The sequence below is a fragment of the Indicator indicator genome, chromosome 35 (genome assembly GCF_027791375.1).
Source record: "Indicator indicator isolate 239-I01 chromosome 35, UM_Iind_1.1, whole genome shotgun sequence".
NCBI lineage: Eukaryota > Metazoa > Chordata > Aves > Piciformes > Indicatoridae > Indicator > Indicator indicator.
Window position 1 is genome coordinate 5,043,974 of NC_072044.1, and position 18,122 is coordinate 5,062,095.

Sequence of the window (18,122 nt, forward strand, 5' to 3'; positions counted from 1 at the left end):
TGAGCATGGGGACCTCTGCCTGTTGTACCCAGGGGTGACAGCCACCCATGAACATCCTGCCAGCACCCAGGGTCTTCTCCCATGCCCAAGGGATTTGAAGTCCCTTGTGAAAAGGAGCCCCAGGTGAGGTGGGCTGGCTCCCTTGAGCCCTCATGTCTGCTGAGCTGGGGCATCTGACTGCGAGTCCAGGGCCTACTGGTGCAGATCACAGAGCTCTCAAGTTGTGTCTCAGTCTCTGAGTGTGGGTGGGACTGGGATCAGTAAATCCTCATGGGGCTGGGTTTTCCCTTGGGGTTTTATTCCCAGAGCAACTGGAGAAGGAAGGCGTTGGATACATGTGGCTGGAGGTCCTGGGCAGCTCAGTTATGCTGGGGAGCAGGGCAGGCACTTGGGAAGCCTCTGCAGGACCTGGGAGTGAGTGTGGGTCTTGGGGGAAAGGCTTGGTGCATGGACAAATCCACACCACCCACACGGAGGATCCTCAGCAGTGACAGGGCTGCTGGGAATGGCATCAGTGCCCCAGTGCTATCTGTGTCCTCTGCATGTGGCTCCCCTGGAGCACATGGCACTTAACCCCCATGTCTGTGTTAGCTGAGCTGTGCTGAGCACAGCCCATGGGCATCTCCACCCTTGACCAAGGGACTTCCTCTTCCTGGCTTCTTCCTCGTTTGCTCCATCCCCTCTCAGCTCGCTTGTCCTCTGTGCCACAGGGGCTTTGGGAAGGGCTGTGCACAGTGAGGGGGCTGGATGTGGGAGGAAAGATGTGGCTGTGACCAGCCATCGACCCTGTGCCCTCCATCACACCTCGGGATCACTGCAGGGAACCCAGACTGGTCCTTGAGACACTGCCAGGAGTGGTGCAGGATTCCCCCTGCACCCACGCCCCCCTCCTCCACGAGGCAAAGCCCGGAACGGGGACTGGTGACTTCCCCAGATGTTCGGCACATCTGGAGGGCACTGAAGCAGTTAAGTGAAGGGCTGATTTGTGCTTTAGAAACCCGCAGTTCCTTCCTTTGATCCTCTGAATCAGCCCATTGCCTCCCTCGTATAAAGCCCCATTTATCTCCGCTCTTCCCAGCGAGTTCGCAGGCGGCTGCCGGCTCCGCGGCTCCTCGGCTTTTCTCTTCCGCTGAGGCAGAATCAGGTGAAATCTCTATGGCAACCAGCAGATGACAGAGTCTTGTTGCCTTGGTGATGAGGCAAGGCAAAAAAAAAAAAAATTAGAACCCCCAACAACCCCCCCTGCACCCCCCACCCCAAAAGAGCCATCTGGAATTTTGAATTTCCACAATGTCCGACTCGCGGCTGGTGCCGTGTGGGGAGTGTGAACCTGCTGCTGCCGGCTGCTCTGGGGCCTCTGAGCTGGGGCCCAGCTCCACCTTCTGTCTTGCCAGGGGCTGGGTTTGTGGTGGTTTTTTTTTTTTTCTTTCTTCCTCCTTTCTGGTGGGGTTTTTTTGCTGGTTTTTTTTTTTTTTTTTTTTTTTTTTGCACAGGAGCTGCAGCATCATCTTGAACGTCTGCTGGTGGCTGCGTTAAAGCTGTTTTGTGTGCAGATGCCCGAAATGCCCAGGCTGGGCACAGCTGTGCCATGTTGCTGCTCAGGACTGTGTTGACCCAGCCCAACAGCACTAAGCCCTGGGGCAAATCCCAGGGTGGGGCTGGGGCACACGGTGTTGCAAGGCCACTCTGCAAGGGCCCATCTTAGGACAGACCCCTGTGTGGTGACCTCCAGTGATGTCATCTCTGTGTGCCTGAGGCCACAGAGCTGTTAAGCAGGAGTTAGTGGCACCCTGTGTTTCTGCTGCTATGGAAGAAATGTTTTACTGGGGGTGGTGAGACCCTCTCTCAGGTTGCCCAGAGAGGTGGGAGCTGCCCCATCCATGGCACCATTGCAGGTCAGGTTTGAGGCTCTGAGCAACCTGCTCTAGTTGGGGAATGTCCCTGCTGACTGCAGGACTGGATGAGCTTGAAAGGTCCCTTCCAACCCAAACCAGTCTGATTCTGTGTGCCAGTCTCCAGAGGCTCAGGACACTCCTTGGTGTGTGGATCCATCCCATCCACCTGCCCCCCCTGCTTCCCAAGCTGTGCCAACATTTCTTCTGGGTTATTTGGAGACATGTGGCACTGGGGGCAAGGGTTTTGGGATGCTCCCAGCTTCTCCAGCACTGGAGGCAGTGGTGCTGCAGCAGGGTGCAGTGCTGAGCACAGGAGCAGAGTCTGCCCCAACAGTGGGGAGGGTTGGGCACTCTTGGATCATTGGTGTGGAGAGTAGGGGGCAGTGTGGATGGAGGGGGGCTGCATGGGGCAGTGTGGATGGAAGGAGGCAGTGTGGATGGAAGGAGGCAGTGTGGATGGAGGGGGGTTGTGTGGGGCAGTGTGGATGGAGTAAGGCAGTGTGGAGGGGGGCTGTGAGGGGCAGTGTGGATGGAGGGGGGTTGCGTGGGGCAGTGTGGATGGAGTAAGGCAGTGTGGATGGAGGGGGGCTGTGAGGAGCAGTGTGGAGGGCGGCTGTGAGGAGCAGTGTGGAGGGGAGGGGGCTGCATGGGGAGCAGAGAGGCTGAGCAGTGCTGAGTTGTGGAAGACTCTGCTAGCAGAGGAGCTGTGCTCTGGCTGTGCAGGTGTGGGGTGGTTCGGGGCCAAGTGCTGTCTCCATTGAAAGCAGAACCCTCAGACGGGCTGGGGGCCCGGCCTGGATCTCTCCAGTGGCGCTTCAGCTGGAAACTCGTGTATGGGAGAGACCCCAATTAAGTAGATTTATGACTGCTTTAGCCTGAGAAAGTCTGAATCCCTTTTAAAAGCTTGGCTGGCTGGAGCCAGCCGGGGTGCAGGCTCCAGGTCTCTCAGCCCTGCCCTGCTTACGAGCAGTCATTGCCGAGGCTTAGCAGCAGCAGTGCTGATGCTGATGAAGTCCTGGCTTGTCACCACTCTGCTGCTTGTTTCCTGGTGTCACCTGCTAGGAGAGAGGTGACAGCCCCTGCAGGTGTGGGGCTGCTCCAGCTGGGGCTGGCTGTGGTGCTGGGGGTGGTGGGTGCAGGTGGGGGCTGGGGCTTGTGGGTGCAGGCAGGGGATGGAGGTTCCTTCCCCACTGCAGTCATCTCTGGGGCCTCCTGCAGAGCCAGGTTGTTTTGCAGAGGGTCCAGCAAGGTGTGGGGTGTGAGATGTGGGAGGACCCTTCCAAAGGAGGGTCCTGCCACTGCTTCTCCTCTCGCTGTGTCCTCGAAGGAGTGGTGCACCCTGGGAGATCAGACTGTGCATAAGGCACAGTGTGCCCACCAGCTCTGCTTGCTGCAACCCCATTACCTGCCCTGCCTTTTGCTGCTTGGCCTTTGCTCCCTCTGCCAAGGTGAGAGCTGAACACACTGGGCTGCACCCAGTTTCCTCCTGCAGCCTGCATCTCCTCACAGAGCTGCATGCAGGGTGGCAGCAAGCAGGGACCCAGCCTGCCCTGGCTGAAGTCAGGGAGAGGACTCATCCTCAGGTCTGTGGCATCCTCTGCAGGTCCCCTGTCCCTGCTGACAGGAGGGCACAGCCTCTGCATCCCCAGGGAAGAGCACCTCCAGCCTGGAGGCTGCTGCCTTCACCTGAGAATGCTGTTGGTCTGCTCAGGGTGCTTCAGAGCTGCTTGTTGGCCATCCAGGTACCTGGATACCACATTGCTGGGGTGCTGGATGGCACAGGGCTCCTAGCTCCCTCCCTACCCCTCGGGGAGCAGGACCCACTCCCAACACTGCTGCAGGAGACACAGGGTCAGTGACCAACCCTCAGCTCACACCAAGAAGCTCCTGGCAATTAAATCAATGAATCCATGGTGAGTCCTAATGAATCTGCTGCCTTCTGATGAAGTGAGGCAACAGGTTATGAGGAAAGGGTAAGATGCCCTTGGATGAGGGGATATTCTCTGCCTGGCTGAGGTGTCCTGGGGCATCTCCTGGAATAAAAGTGGCTGTTTGGGGGGGTCCTGGAACATCCTTTGGGGGAGTGAGCACACAGGGCATGCAGGGATGGGGCTGGGCTGGAGAATGAGGCTGATAGTGGAAGCAGACAGTGCAGCCCTGGCAGTCACCCACAGAACCCTGTTAGCCACCACTGCTGCTCATTTAACCTCTGGGAGCTGTTAGGGGAGGAAGAGAATAAAATAAGCCACAGGGGGAAGGGTTGCTGGTTGCAGCCATCCCCCTGCCCATCCCCCTGGGATCAGAAATCAGATGTGAGAAATGCAAGATAAAGCCATGGGACTCCACATGGAAGGAGTCTGCTGTCAGTGTGCCAGGGCACCAGTACCTGAACTACACACTGAGGGCTGTGAGCTGGGCATCCACTGGGCTCAGCAGGGTTTGCTCGGGGGCCTGGGTGTCCCCTCAGGCTGGCAGCCAGGCTGTGGTGGATTCTGAGTGCTGGAGTAGGGGATTTGCAAAACCCCCAGCAAAAGGAGCCTTGGGTTGGTTCATTCATGAAGCCATCTGGGAGCAGCACAGAGGGAGGGGAGGAGAATCTGTGTGAGGGTTTGCAGGGCAGGGGAGCTCGGCTGGGCCGCAGGAGTCCCTTGGATGGCCCTGGGAGGGTTGTTTGTGTTGCTGAGTTGCTGAGTTTTCCAGTGCCCTGGAAGGAATTGAGCAACCAGTTAAAAATGTTTCCCGGCCTGGGGAAATTCATGGCAGCTACTGCATGCCAGGGGCCCACCGGGGTGAAGCAACCACTGCCAGGCCCTGCGTTCCTGCTTGCCATTCAAAAGCTGCAGCAGGTCACCAGGAGTCCTTTCAGAATCTGATCTTCTGCAGTGTGAGCAGTTGGGTTGTGAGGGGCAAGCAACCACGTGTGCTCGTGCCATGCTCGTGCCGTGCTCATGCCATGCTTGTGCTGCGTGTGCCAGCACAGGCACAGACAGTGCGTCCGCGCAAGCTGGTGCCAGCGCTGCCACCCTGTGCCTGCAGAAGTACATGTGGGCATGTGTGGGAGGTCATGCCCATGCACATAGGCACCGTCCTGCAGGCAGGGAGGGCTTGGCTGCCATGTGGCTCCCACATGAGTCTGTGAATGATGCAAACAAGCACCAGGGCTGCTCTCACACACATAGGCACCAGCACACAGGCTCCCATGCCAAGGCACATGTGTCCCATGTGTCCCATGGCCATCGCCCTGCCTGGCCCCAGTGGGGGCTGGTGGCCACATGCTCCTTTGAAAGGAGCTGTCAGGAGCCATTTGGAGTCGATGATTTCCTCCTTCCTTGACGTATTTGGCCACGTCGGCAGCGCTCAGCGGCAGAGGCCTGGCTGTGTGCATTGTGCAGGCAGAGGAGCTGCCACCACTTGGAGGTGATGGCAAAGGGGGCACAACCTAATGGGCACAACCTAAAGCTGCCCATTTTCTTCCCACCCTGACCCTTCCAGCAGAGCAGATTGATCAGAGCCATGTGCAACCTGGCCTGGAATGTCTTTAGGGATGGGGCATCCATAGTGCCTCTGGACAACCTGGATCAGGGTCTCAGTACCCTCAGTGCCAAAATGTCTTCCTTCCATCTGATCCAATTCTTCCTCTTCTGGTTCAAACCATCCCCCCTTGTCCTGTCACAGCAGGCCCTGCTCGAATGTCCATCCCCAGCTTTCTGATCAGCCCTTGAAGCACTGCAAGGCCACCAGAAGGTCTCCCTGGAGCCTTCTCCTCTCCAGGCTGCACAACCCCAACTCTCTCAGCCTGGCCTCCCAGCAGAGCCCTTCCAGCCCTGCCAGCATTGCTGTGGCCTCCTCTGGCCCTGCTCCAGCAGGTCCCTGTCTGTGCTGTGCTGAAGACTCCAGAGCTGCCCCAGCACTGCAGGGGAGGTCTCAGCAGAGCACAGCAGAGGGGCAGAATCCCCTCCCTCACTGCTGGGGGTGCAGCTTCTTTGGATGGAGCAGCAGTGGGGGCTGGATGGTCCAAGAGAGCTGCCTGAGCTGGTAAGGGTAGGTCAGACCCAGCCTGGCAGGGGGAGAGTGACTTGGGCCATGGTGCCTGGGGGCCTCCCTGCACAGGGCCTGAAGACAGTGACTGCATCTCAGGGCTGAAGCCAGCCCCCACTTCCCTCCACAACAACAAGATGGAGCCTGTGAGAGCAGCGGGGAGCTGCGGGTGGGGCAGGGGGACAGCCAGCGCTGAGCCTGCAGCCCGGCGGAGCAGGGAACACAGGGGACATGTCCCAGGCGCTGCGCTGGGGACAGGAGCCTGGGCGAGGCAGGGTGTCCGACTGACCCTGTCCCAGCACGGGCTGAGCAGTCCGTGCTGCTCCCCGCTCCGGCAGCTGGAAACATCTGGCTGCAGGAAGCTTGCTAAATCGATGTGAGGAGGAATCCAGCCTGCTCCTGCCGTTCCCACACTCCGGTTTCTCCTGGTGGCTCTGGTTTCAGCCCGGCTCTGGCATGCTGCAGCCCAGCCAGCCCTGAGACACCCCCAGCCCCTCGCTGCACCTGGAGAAGGAACTGTGGGGCCTGGTGCCATCATCCTGGCTCAGCACAGCAGGGAGAGGAGGTGCTGGCAGCGCTGTGGCCAGAGGGCTCTGTGCCAGAGGTGAGCAGTTCCTCGATTCCCAGTTTGGCCCTCTCCCAGGTGAGAGCTGCTGCTTTTCCTGGAGTGTCACCAGCAGCTGGAGTGACCTGGACTGCCAGCTGATCCTGGGGGTCAGGGAAGCAAGCTGTGCCGGGCCTGGGGGGCTGGTGGTGCCATGGGTGAAGCTGGGGATGGTGCTCAGTGCCATTGCCCCCAAATGCCAGGGCACCCTCCAGCCCTCTGTGGGGCACCCAAGCCCTTGGGTGGTGCCTCTTACCTTGGGTGCTCTGGGGATACAGCAGCAGCAGGGGTGAAGAGGGAGGTGTCCCCAGGGCAACAGGGGCACAGTGAGTGCTCACTCTGGTCCCACTGCTCCCTGGGGAGAGGGTGGCTGCAGCAGCCCTGCTGGCAGCAGCACCGGGGAGGAGGCAGCATCAGGCCTAACCGCTGGCTCCATGCCCATGGGTGTGGGTGGCCATGGGGGAGCAGCCAGGGTGTTTTTGGATGGGAGCCATGCCCAGGAGGAGCAAACTGCTGAGCTGGCAGTGGGGTGGGAGCCGTTGGCCACACCAGGGAACAATGGTGGCTCTGACATCTCATGCTACTCCATCCTACCCCAGCACACAGAGGCATAGCACTTCTGGGGTGAGTGTGCCAGGCTGCAGGGGCTGGCTCAGGGTGAACAGCACCCACTGAATGTGGCTGGGGTGGAGGAGCTGAGGGTGATGAGTGCCCTTCATGGGCACACCTGGCACACAGGTAGGTGTTTGCTTGCTCTTCCCTGAGGTTCAGATGTGCCTCCACCCCACACCTTCCATTGCCCTATAGACCACAGCAGCAGTGGGCATGGCCTCAGCTCACCACTCAGCCATTTCAAGCCTGAAAATCTCTCCAGGCAGCTCAAGGGCAGGACCCACAGGGCAGCTTGGAGGTGTTACTGATCTGCCAGCATAGCCTTTTCTGCCTACCCTACTGGAGGGGCACAGAGTCCCCTTGTCCCCAGCTGCAGAGCAGGGTGGGGTTCAGTCTCCAGCACCACCAGCGCCCTGAACCTCCTCTGCACCCCAGCTCCCTGTGTGCTTCCTCCTCTGCTCCATCCCTGTGCCCTCAGCACCTGCACGTTCCTGTCCTGTGGCTCTGGAGCCCTCGTGGAGGCTCGGTGCCTTTGGCAGCTTCTCCAACGGGCAGGGGCCACAGCGAAGATTTACTGAGAAGTTTGTGACTTGCCTCCTCCTGAGCCTTGCTCTGGGAGTGGGATCCAGGTGATGGGGCACAGGAAGGCCTTGGGTATCCTGGCACGCATGTGCCAGCCCTGTCGGTGCCCCGTGGGCTCCCCAGCCCTGCTGCTACAACCAGCTTTAAGCTGCTTGATTTAACCTGTCTCATCGGGGCTCTTACCGCTCCTCACCGCCGCCCGGGGGCATGCGGAAATCGGAGCCGCTTCGCCGGTCTGAGGTGCAGCCGCCCGGGTTGGGGTCAAGCAGAGCAGCACCACCGCTGGGTGCTGTGTGATGGGCACCAGGGGGCACCAGCCCTGTCGCGGTGCTGAGCGCGTGGCGGTGCCGTTGCGGGGAGCCTGCCCGGGTCGTGCGCCGGCGGTGTGCCCTCGATGCCCGCTGCGGCTCCCACGGTGCTGCTGCCAGCCCCGGGGCGCTGTTGCCACCTTATGTCCAGCCACGTCCAGCGTCACCGGCGCCTGCTGTCCCTGTGCTTCAGTGGCGAGCGGCGCTGAAAGGCTGGAAACCGGTAACGAGAGCGGCGGCGGCACGGCTGTTAGCCACCCAGGCGAGTCGCACAGGGCCACGGGGGCTGGGGCTGCGGCCCTGAGCCTGCCAGCACTGCCAGGGCTGTGCCAGGAGTGATCTCCCCCTCCTCTGTGTGTGTGTGCACTCGTGTGTGGGGGTGTCTCTGGGGGTGTGCACTCGTGTGTGGGGGTGTGCACAGTGACTGTGCTGCAGGTACCTGTGTGCCCACATGCAAGCTGTGGTGGGCACAGCCATAGCATGGGCAGCACACCAGCTGAAGCCTCAGGGAAGCTGGAGCTGGGGGGTTTCCAGCCCCAGGCTGTGCCCATGTGGCTCTTGGTCCCACCAGATGCTCCTCAGCAGCAGCCATCCCTGCCCTGGGCCTGAGGCAGGAGTGGGGCTCAGATTGCTCCCCAACATCTCCTCAGCTCCTGCTGGCTGTGTGCTGGGTGCTGTAGCACCACCACCACAGCACTATTTTGGCCTGGGGGACACAGGGGTAGGTTTGGGGACACTTCTGCAGGGCCCTGTGTGGCCCCATGGAGCAGAGTCACAGTACTTCAGGTTCACCTGGCTGTAGCTGGTCTCCTGTCACCTGTGTGGGTCCTTTGTCCCTATGTGGTCCCCCCAGCCCTGCTGGCCACTGTCCAACTCATTGCTCCTGGAGCTGACATCCCCATCCTGGCCACACTACCCTTGGGGCTGGCATTTCATGGTGGTGGAGCTCCAACTTGGTGCCAGCCCTCTTCTGTCCCTTCCCAGCAGACTGAGCAAGAGCTGGGGGGCACAGGGTGGAGGGAGAGGCTGGGGAAGCACAGCTGTGAACAGAGGGGTATGGGTAGGGCCTAGGGGGCACAGCCATGGGCAGAGGGGTGTGGATAGTGGCTGGGGGACATAGCCATGGGCAGAGGGGTGTGGGTAGGGGCTGAGGGGCCCAGCCATGGGCAGAGGGGTGCAGGAGCCATTCATCCCTTTAAAGCCACCACCTTGTCTCTTTGCAGACCCTGAGTCCCAGAGGAAGAGGACAGTGCAGAATGTGCTGGACCTTCGGCAGAACCTGGAGGAGACCATGTCCAGCCTGAGGGGCTCTCAGGTGTCTCACAGGTGAGGCCCTGGCACTGGACCCCTACACTCCACAACCAGTGTCCTTCCCGGGGCAGTGAGGGAGGCTGTGGTGGCTGGGAAGTGAAAACCATACAGGTGGGAGGGAGCCATTTGTGCCCTGTGGCCTGGGGACCCTGTGTAAGGGGGCTTGGAGAGGTGCCCCCATGTCCTTGGGGTGTTATGCATGGGGCTGCAGCAGAGCAGTGGGGATGAGTGGGGGTGGTACCAAGGGGAGCTGGTTGCCCCCAGGCCCCAGTACCTCCAGCCCCCAGGCAGGGGATGGGGTCTGTTCCTGGTGTTCAGGTGTCCCTGAGTGGACAACTAGAGGTGAAAGTATCCCCTGCACCTGCTCAGGTGTGGACCACAGGCTTCATCCCTCTTCATGACTCCTTTTCTCTGCTCTGTGTAGAGTTGATGACAGAGAAACCTTCAGACAGAGCTGCCCAAATGCGTTGTTAATGTGGGAGGGGAATTTCAACCCACCACACTACAACATCCAGCAGCCCCCAGGCAGAGGTGGGGTACCCTGCCCAGTGTGGAGCTGGCAGCACCCCAGGGTTGCAGGTGGGTCTGGGGTGACTGCTGTCTGGTGAGCCAGAGTAGTCTGCCTGTGTTCAGAGCTCTGATGCCCTCCTGAAGCTGCCTGTGTCCTGCGCTGTCCCCCACTTCAGACCACTGCAGGATTACTGATGTGCCTGGGGTCTCTCCAGAGGCTCCAGCCTCCTGCCTGGCAGAAGGTCCTGGCCCCTCTCAGCGTGGGCTGGGGGCTGCAGGTGGGGAGGGGGCATCATCCCAGGGCACCCTCCCAGCTCCCACCCCTCTGGTGCAGCCAGGTTTGGGCTTTGCAGAGGGGCTGTGCCAGGTGCCAGCCATCCAGGGAAGCCCAGGGTGCAGCTCACATTCTTCTCGTGGTGTTTGTTGCCACCTCGTGGTTCCCTCCATCCTCATTTTTATGTTGCAATAGGCAAAAGGCAGCAGCTTCCTCCCTCCCCTTCACTCACCACTCATCATCACAGACCTGCCCTGGGTTGCCCCTCCCTCAGCTTTGTACAGGATGATGCAGCCTGCTGCATTTAGCTCTTCCTCACCCACAAACTATTATAGACCTTGCTCATCCTCGCTGCACTTTCTGCCTCTTTTTGGGGTTGGAGGCAGCCTAGTGATGGGGCAGAGGGACTGGCAGCAGAATGCAGGGGCAGAGGGACTGGCAGTAGAACATGGGCAGAGGGACTGGCAGTAGAACATGGGCAGGGGAACTGGCAGCAGAATGCAGGGGCAGAGGGACTGGCAGTAGAACATGGGCAGAGGGACTGGCAGTAGAACATGGGCAGGGGAACTGGCAGCAGAATGCAGGGGCAGAGGGACTGGCAGTAGAACATGGGCAGAGGGACTGGCAATAGAACATGGGCAGGGGAACTGGCAGCAGAATGCAGGGGCAGAGGGACTGGCAGTAGAACATGGGCAGAGGGACTGGCAGTAGAACATGGGCAGGGGGACTGGCAGCAGAATGGGGGGAAGGAGGAGTGACAGCAGAACCCTGGGGCAGGGGAGTGGCAGCAGAGTGCTGGGGCAGGGGGAGTGGCAGCTGCCTGTTTCCTGGAATTGGCTGTAACAGCTCTGATCCCTTGGCTGGACACAGGAGCTGGTTCCCAGCCCCACCAGAGCTGCTTTGTGTTCTCCTGACTCTGCATTCATCTGTGTCACACTTCCCCCCCTGCCTTCTCGCCCCAGAGCTCAGCTCCTTGGCAGATCCTCTGCCAGCCCTGCTCTCAGGGAAGTAGGGCAGGGATATTAAGGCTGATTAAATTAGTGTTGCTGCTGGAGTTTGACTCTTGGCTCTCACTTCCTTTTCTTGGTGAGTTATGAGTACGTCGCATGGTGGAGTTCTGTCCCTTAGGAGGCTCTTTGACACATGAGGACTTCCCTCCTAGCCCATGGCAGCTGAGTTTGTTTGGTACCTTCCTCCGCCTGTGGTGAGGGCTCTCGTCCACCACCTTCTGGCAGCCTGGGCAGCTCCCTGCATCCCCTGTGAGCTCCTCAGCAGCTGTGAGCTGGATTTTCCTTTCCCAGAGCTGTGTCAGCCCTTCCCTGCGGTGCTGTAATTGCTCAGGGAGCCGCAAGTGCTGCTCTGGGGAAGGTTTCCTACCAGTGTCTGTCGCGGATGTCATCTGCGGTCCTCTGCGCATCGCCGCTGTCCTTGCAGCCGCTTAGGGCTCTCTCTTTATTCCCTCCTCAGGTTTCTCTTGCTCCCCATGCTGCATTCTTCACATCCAGCAGCTTGGGGCTCAACCTTTGCCATTTCCTCTCTAGGACACAGCTTTGTCCCTGTGCTTCCTTGGTGCTTTGCTTTTGGGAACGTGGTCTGCATCTGCTCTGAGCTGCCGGCAGAACATCCTCAAGCAGCCTTTGTGCTGCTGACTGAAACTGAACCCTTTGAGCTGCCCCTTTGAGTTCTGCTTTACCAAACTTCCTCAGTTTTTTTATATTGTTCCCTGTTTTAAATGCAGCACTGCAGCTGGGGGTTGGCTTTTGCTGCTCTACTTATTCCAGGCTGGGGAGTGAACGTTTGGAGCCAAATCGAGGGCTGTGGGTTACCAAGTAGCTGCTCCAAGAAATAATCATTTTTGGTGTCTAAATTTAGTCTCAGCATCACTCCCCAGCATGCCATTTGCCCAGAATACATCCCAAGAGGTGTGGGGAGGAACTGGGCTTCCCTTCCCGCTGGAGACATGTCCATGGGCTCTGGGCTGACTGGAGAGCTGCACACTTGTGGGCAGCTCAGAATCAGAATTGTCATAGTTGGAAGGGACCTCAAGGCTCATCCAGTTCCAACCCCCCTGCCATGGGCAGGGACACCTCACATTACATCAGGTTGCTCACAGCCACATCCAGCCTGACCTTAAAAACATCCAGGGATGAGGCTTCCACCACCTCCCTGGGCAACCCGTGCCAGTCTCTCACCACCCTCGTGGGGAAGAATTTCTTCCTAATATCCAATCTGAATCTCCCCATTTCTAGTTTTGCTCTATTCCCCCCCATCCTATCACTACCTGAGATCCTAAAAAGTCCCTCTCCAGCTTTCTTGTAGCCCCCTTCAGATCCTGGAAGGCCACAAGAAGGTCTCTTTGGAGTCTTCTCCTCTCCAGACTGAACAGCCCCAACTAGCTCAGTCTGTCTCCAGAGCACAGCAGCTCCAGCCCTCTGCTCATCCTTGTGGCCCTTCTCTGGACACCTTCCAGCACCTTCAGATCCTTCCTGCTCCAGAACTGGAGGCAGCTCCATGTGGCTGGGCAGCCGTATCTGGGGGTGTGCCCTCCTGCCCAGATGCGGAGGTTCACTCTGCAGGGGTTTGGTGTGGGATGCTGATGCAGGGACCTGGTACCTGGTTAACCCCTCAGCATCCTTTCTCTCATAGCCTCAGCTCCCCAGCCTGTCCCCCTGTCACCACCCCAGTTGGTCCTGTCTTGGGCCTAGAGTGATACTGGGGTGCAGTCTTGAAATGATGGAGGTGAAATGGCTGAGGGGGAGCAGCTGGGCCATGGGGGAGCACTTTTGGGCTTTCCAGTAAAGGCTGCCTGTTAGTAGGGTTCAGGACAACTCAGGTTGGGATAGGGCTGGTCTCCAGAGAGGTGTTGACCCCTCTCCCACAGCATGTTTGCCACTAGCCCTGGTGGCACCCCAGCCCCTGCCCTGAGGTGGGTGGATGGGGCCCTGTGGGGAGCATAGCCTCTGTGGGGTGGTGGGGCCATAGGGAGGCACAGACCTCCTGATTGCACCCCACGTCCTACTCCACAGTCCCTGGGGACAGCTGGCACTGCCAGACACCAGTGGGGATGTCCCAATGGTCCTGGGGCAGGGGATGCTGTGCCAGTACCTGACAGGGGGCACCATCCCATGCCAGCTGAGAGGGAGGGCATCCAGGACAGAGAGTGTCCCTGCACCCAGACTCTGGGAGCCTCTGGCCTTGCCTCAGAACGAGCAGTTTCGTTTCCTGAGCATTTGCAGTCCCAGTTCTGGGGGGAGGCAAAGCAGGGCACAGACTTCTGTTGCCCACAGTGCGCTGCCCTAACGCCCTGTGCCCACTGTGCCCACAGCTCCCTGGAGATGCCCTGCTACGACAGCGACGAGGCCAACGCCCGCAGCGTCTCCAGCCTGTCCAACCGCTCCTCGCCGCTGTCCTGGCGCTACGGCCAGGCCAGCCCCCGCCTGCAGGCGGGCGATGCGCCCTCGCTGGGGGGCACCTGCCGCCCCGAGGGCACCCCCGGCTGGTATGTACACGGTGAGCGGGCACACTACTCACACACCATGCCCATGCGCAGCCCCAGCAAGCTGAGCCACATCTCCCGCCTGGAGCTGGTCGAGGCGCTGGACTCGGACGACGTGGAGCTGAAGTCAGGGTACATGAGCGACAGCGACCTGATGGGCAAGACCCTGACTGAGGACGAGGATATCACCACGGGGTGAGTGCCTGTGCCAGGGCTCCTGCCTGCGCTGCCGTTGTTTTTCTTCCCCCTGATCTGGGCTGACATTGGGTGACGAATGAAGGCAGGAACCCCATTGCCATGTAGCAATGAGATTCCAGAAATGCAGAGAGCAGAGAATCTCAGAAATCATCCCAGAGTCCTTTACTGCTGCGTTGTAGCATCCCCAGCACTACAGACTCCGAGTGCCACTTACAGCAGGAGTCTCAGAAACCCTTAACAGAGGAAGCAGCTAACAGAAGTCCCAAGCATGTCCCTTACAGCATCCCTACACCAAAGCCCTCACCACAAGTAGCTAACTAACAGAAGCAGAAGTCCCTAGCAGCCCTAACTGAAGCCATTCCTACCTAAGTCCCTAACCCAAGAGTGAGAGAGAGTAACTCTTGCTCAGAGCGGCTCTTTTATACTCTCTGTTATCAATCCCTCGACCAGTAAAATCCAACCACAGATACAAGCTAAAATCTTTTCCCAATGTTGAGGTGGCTTCTGCAGCATGTTCCAGTCCAAGGGTGGCAAGGTCAGGATGTTGTTCTTGGCACACTTGGAATGTGATTGGTTTGCTTTTTGGGTGTGCAGTTGGTCAGCTAAGGAATCCTGCACTCCGCACACGTCCAGCAGCTGCCCTCTGAACAGTGGCTGCAACAGGCTGGGGCTCTCCTGGAGGTATCACCAGCTCCTGTCTGGGCTGTTGGTTGAGGGGTATCAGGCACAGCAGGGATGAGTGGATGGGGGAGCACAGAGATCACAAGCCAGGCTGGCTGGGGGAGTGGATTGTGTCCTTGTATCCCAAGAGATGCTTTCCCACCAGCAAGGCAGTGTGGCCCTGTCAGTGCTGGTGCTGCTAGGCCAGCTGGGGCTGCTCAGGGCTGGTGACCCCCTGAAGTGGGGCATGCTGCTGTCATGGTGCAGGAAGCGTTCAGCTTGATCTGAGTGTCCCCAGAACAGGGGGCTGGGGACAGTGAGTGGTGTGTGGCTGCAGGAGCCCCCAGCTAGAGTCCTGCTGGGGTAAGCACTGCTGCTTTCAGAAGTGCTCTTCCAGTTGACACTAGTGGGTGTGGGCTGCTGCCTTTGACCCTGGAACTGAAGGGATGTCCTGTGCCCAGCCAGGAGTGCTGGTGGCCTGTGGGGGGACAGACTGGGTCAGGTCTCAGCAGCCCAGCTAGGACCAGGGACCGAGATGTCACTGGCTGTGGGTATGACTGTGGTGGAGCAGGGTGCGCTGCTGAGTGGGGTCCCCTCCTTCTGGGACCTCCATTTTTCTCTGTCCCTCCACCCACAGGGCCAGGGCTACCTCCTGCCAGGTGGGCACAGCTCAGCAGGCTCAGGGCTTGCATTCTGTTTCCAGACACATCTGGCTCCCGCTGAGCTGTGGAGGTGCCCCTGGCCCTGGCGGGGGTCCAGGCTTTCAGCATGTTGGAGGTTTCCTGTTTCAGCACAGGAGAAAATAAATAACTGCAGCATTTGAGTTGTCCCAGAGCAGGGGGAGGAATTTGGCCTCCTGACAGTGCTGCTCTGGCTCTCCTGGGGTGGCCACAGTCACGTCAGCTGGTTGCAGGACACAGCACAGCTCATGGCTTCACACCCAACCGGGGGCCAGCGCTACCCAGACATGGCCTGGAAGCAGGTCACAGCTGGAGGGGGCACACTGAGGGGTGCCTGTGCTGGCCTCTGCCCCTGCAGTGCTCCAGTGTGGGGGCGAGAGTGCCCATGGCACTTGGGGCCTCAGACTTGGCCTCCCCATGGGCACATTGGGTGACCACAGGGGGCTGCCCTGTGCTTGTGCACAGGGGTGCCTTGTGCTGGCTCAGCATGGATGCCCCTTGGGGACCACAACCCATGGCTTGGCTGCCAAAGGTAGCATGGCATGGCATGGCACGGCACCACCTGCTACTGGCTACTGGACCACAGGGTGTGGTGGGCAGTGGGGTGGCTAAGGGCTGTCCTGGAAGGCTGGGACAGCAGTGGGGGTCTGGCTGTGGGTGTGAAGGCTGCGCTGCTCCCAGTCTCACTCCTGGCCTCATCTTGCAGCTGCTGCTGTAGGAGGATAACCTTGGGGTGTCCTTGGCTGTGGAGGCGGTGCTGGAAGGGGTGAACCAGAGCAGCACCTCCTCTCTATCAGCCAGAACAGGCAGAGTGGAGCAGGGTCAGTCCTGGTGGGACCATCTGGGCTCGCCCTGTCTGTGCCCCACACAGGGCTCACTTCTCTGGGGAAGGGCCAGGCTTTGGGAATGGAGCCCTGCATGAGGCCATGGCAGCACCACAGGTCCCCAGTGTGGATGAGGCTTTCACCCTGGCACAGTGAGCTCTGCCAGCAGTGCCAGGGCTGGATGCCCCACACCTTGCTCCTGTGCTTAGTCCCCAGCATGATGCCCTGGATGTGACCTGGTGGAAATCCCCAGTGTTCTGCCAGAGACATGCTGAGTGCTCTCTGCTGGGTATTGCTCCCCAGAGATGGGTGCAGGAGGGCAGCTGGGGCAGCACAGGAGCCTTTTCTCAGCAGGGGCATGTCTCTAGAATGCTGCTGGCTTATGAGACCATGCAGTAACTTAGTCCCTGTCTGGGTGCTGGTAGACCCCAGGACACCCTATCCAGGGGTCTGGGCACTGGGTTCAGAGCCAGGGTAGGGGAGCAGAGGCCTCCCCTCCTCCCCAGAGCTGGCCAGGGTGAGGAGCTGCCCTGCCAGCCAGGAACATGCATCCAACACAGCCCCTCACCCAGCAAAGCTCTTTATCCAGCTGAGCCCCTCACCCAGCACAGCTCCTTAGGGATCCATCACATCCTCTCACCCAGCATAGCCCCTCACCCAGCACAGCTCCTTAGGCATCCATCACATCCCCTTATCCAGCACAGCTCTTTAAGGATCCATCATATCCCCTCATGCAGCACGTCCCCTCACCCAGCACAGCTCCTTATCCAACACAGCCCCTCTCCCAACACAGCTCCTTATCCAGCACAGCCCTTCTCCCAGCACAGCTCCTTAAGGATCCATCACATCCCCTCATCCAGCACATCCCCTCACCTGGCACAGCTCCTTATCCAGCACAGCCTCTCTCCCATCACATCCCCTCATTCAACACAGCCCCTCTCCCAGCACAGCTCCTTAAGGATCCATCACATCCCCTCACATCCTCTCACCCCTCACATCCCCTCACCCATCCTCCTCTCTGGCTCTGACCTAGAAAGGCAGCAGCGCCGCAGGCTGTCTCCCCGTGCCGCTAATGCACCGGGCAGGAGGATGTGCTGCAGCTGGGACCATCGGCCCCAGCCCGGCCCCGGGGCACCACCTCGCTGCCCGCGCCGGCGCACAGCCTGCCAGGGCAGTAGGTCAGAGGCAGCTCGCAGGACGCAGTGGCACAGCCCCCTCGCAGAGGTGGTGCCCAGGACGCGGTGCCACGTCCCCCTGGCAGAGGTGGTGCCACAGCCCCCTCGCAGCACCACAGGATGGGACCTGGTGTCCCTATGGCTCGCTGGGGAGGCAGCCTGGAAGGAGAGAGGGCCAAGGTGGGTGAGGCCTGGCTGGGGTGTGGGCCCTGTCTGTGGGGGGAGTTGGGGTGAATTTGGCAGGGTGATGTTTGAGGTGAGCCCAGACGAGCAATCAGTGGGGTCCTGGGGTGCAGCTCAGAGAGAAGGTGATTAGGTCTGGTGGTGAGAGTGGGGACTGGCTGGGGACAGCCCAGCTGCCTGCAGTGTTTCTGTATCAGTTGAATGTGTTGGCATCCTGGCTCTTTGCCCACCTGTGCCTGCTTGCCTGTGGCTGTAGGGCTGGCACTTGCAGGTCCCCTCCATCAGCAACCTGCTGCTGGTTTTGGGGTGTGAAGGGCTCTGGATTTGCCCTCCTTGTTTGGCAGCAAGACCCTTCTTTTGTTCCCCTTGTCACTGTACCCTCCTTGTGCTCTGCAGGAGGGTAGCCCTCATCTGGAACCAGCTTCACTGAACGAGCCCATGCCACTGCTGGTACCATGGTGTGTGAAGGGCCTGGCATGGGGAGTGAGCTCTGCTTACCATGGCAGCATTCACTAGGATGGTGCTGCTCTGCTGCTCCCCTGCCCTGCCTATCACTAGGGACTGGGCAGGGCACAGGCAGGGACAGCACCAACCCCTGGGTTTTCTTGGCACTGAAAATGCTTTGCTCACTTCCTTGGCAGCTGTAGACTCAGTTTCCAACCTGCTGCCGCTCAGCATGCTGCCCACTGTACCCTGCCCCGATGCCAGTCCCTGGAAGGCTACAGTGCTGCCAGTGATGCTTTCCCACCCCCTGGCCTGGCTGGGGATGTTT

The 18,122-nt window shown here is 59.8% G+C and overlaps 1 protein-coding gene across 1 annotated transcript in view; it reads left to right on the top strand.

Annotated features, from left to right (window-relative positions):
• The window catches only part of NAV1 (neuron navigator 1), a 69,091-nt gene that overhangs the window by 25,445 nt on the left and 25,524 nt on the right, over positions 1-18,122 (top strand). Inside the window, 2 exon segments of the mRNA XM_054395793.1 lie at positions 9,263-9,365; positions 13,460-13,825. Of these exon segments, the coding sequence (XP_054251768.1) occupies positions 9,263-9,365; positions 13,460-13,825 (469 nt within the window).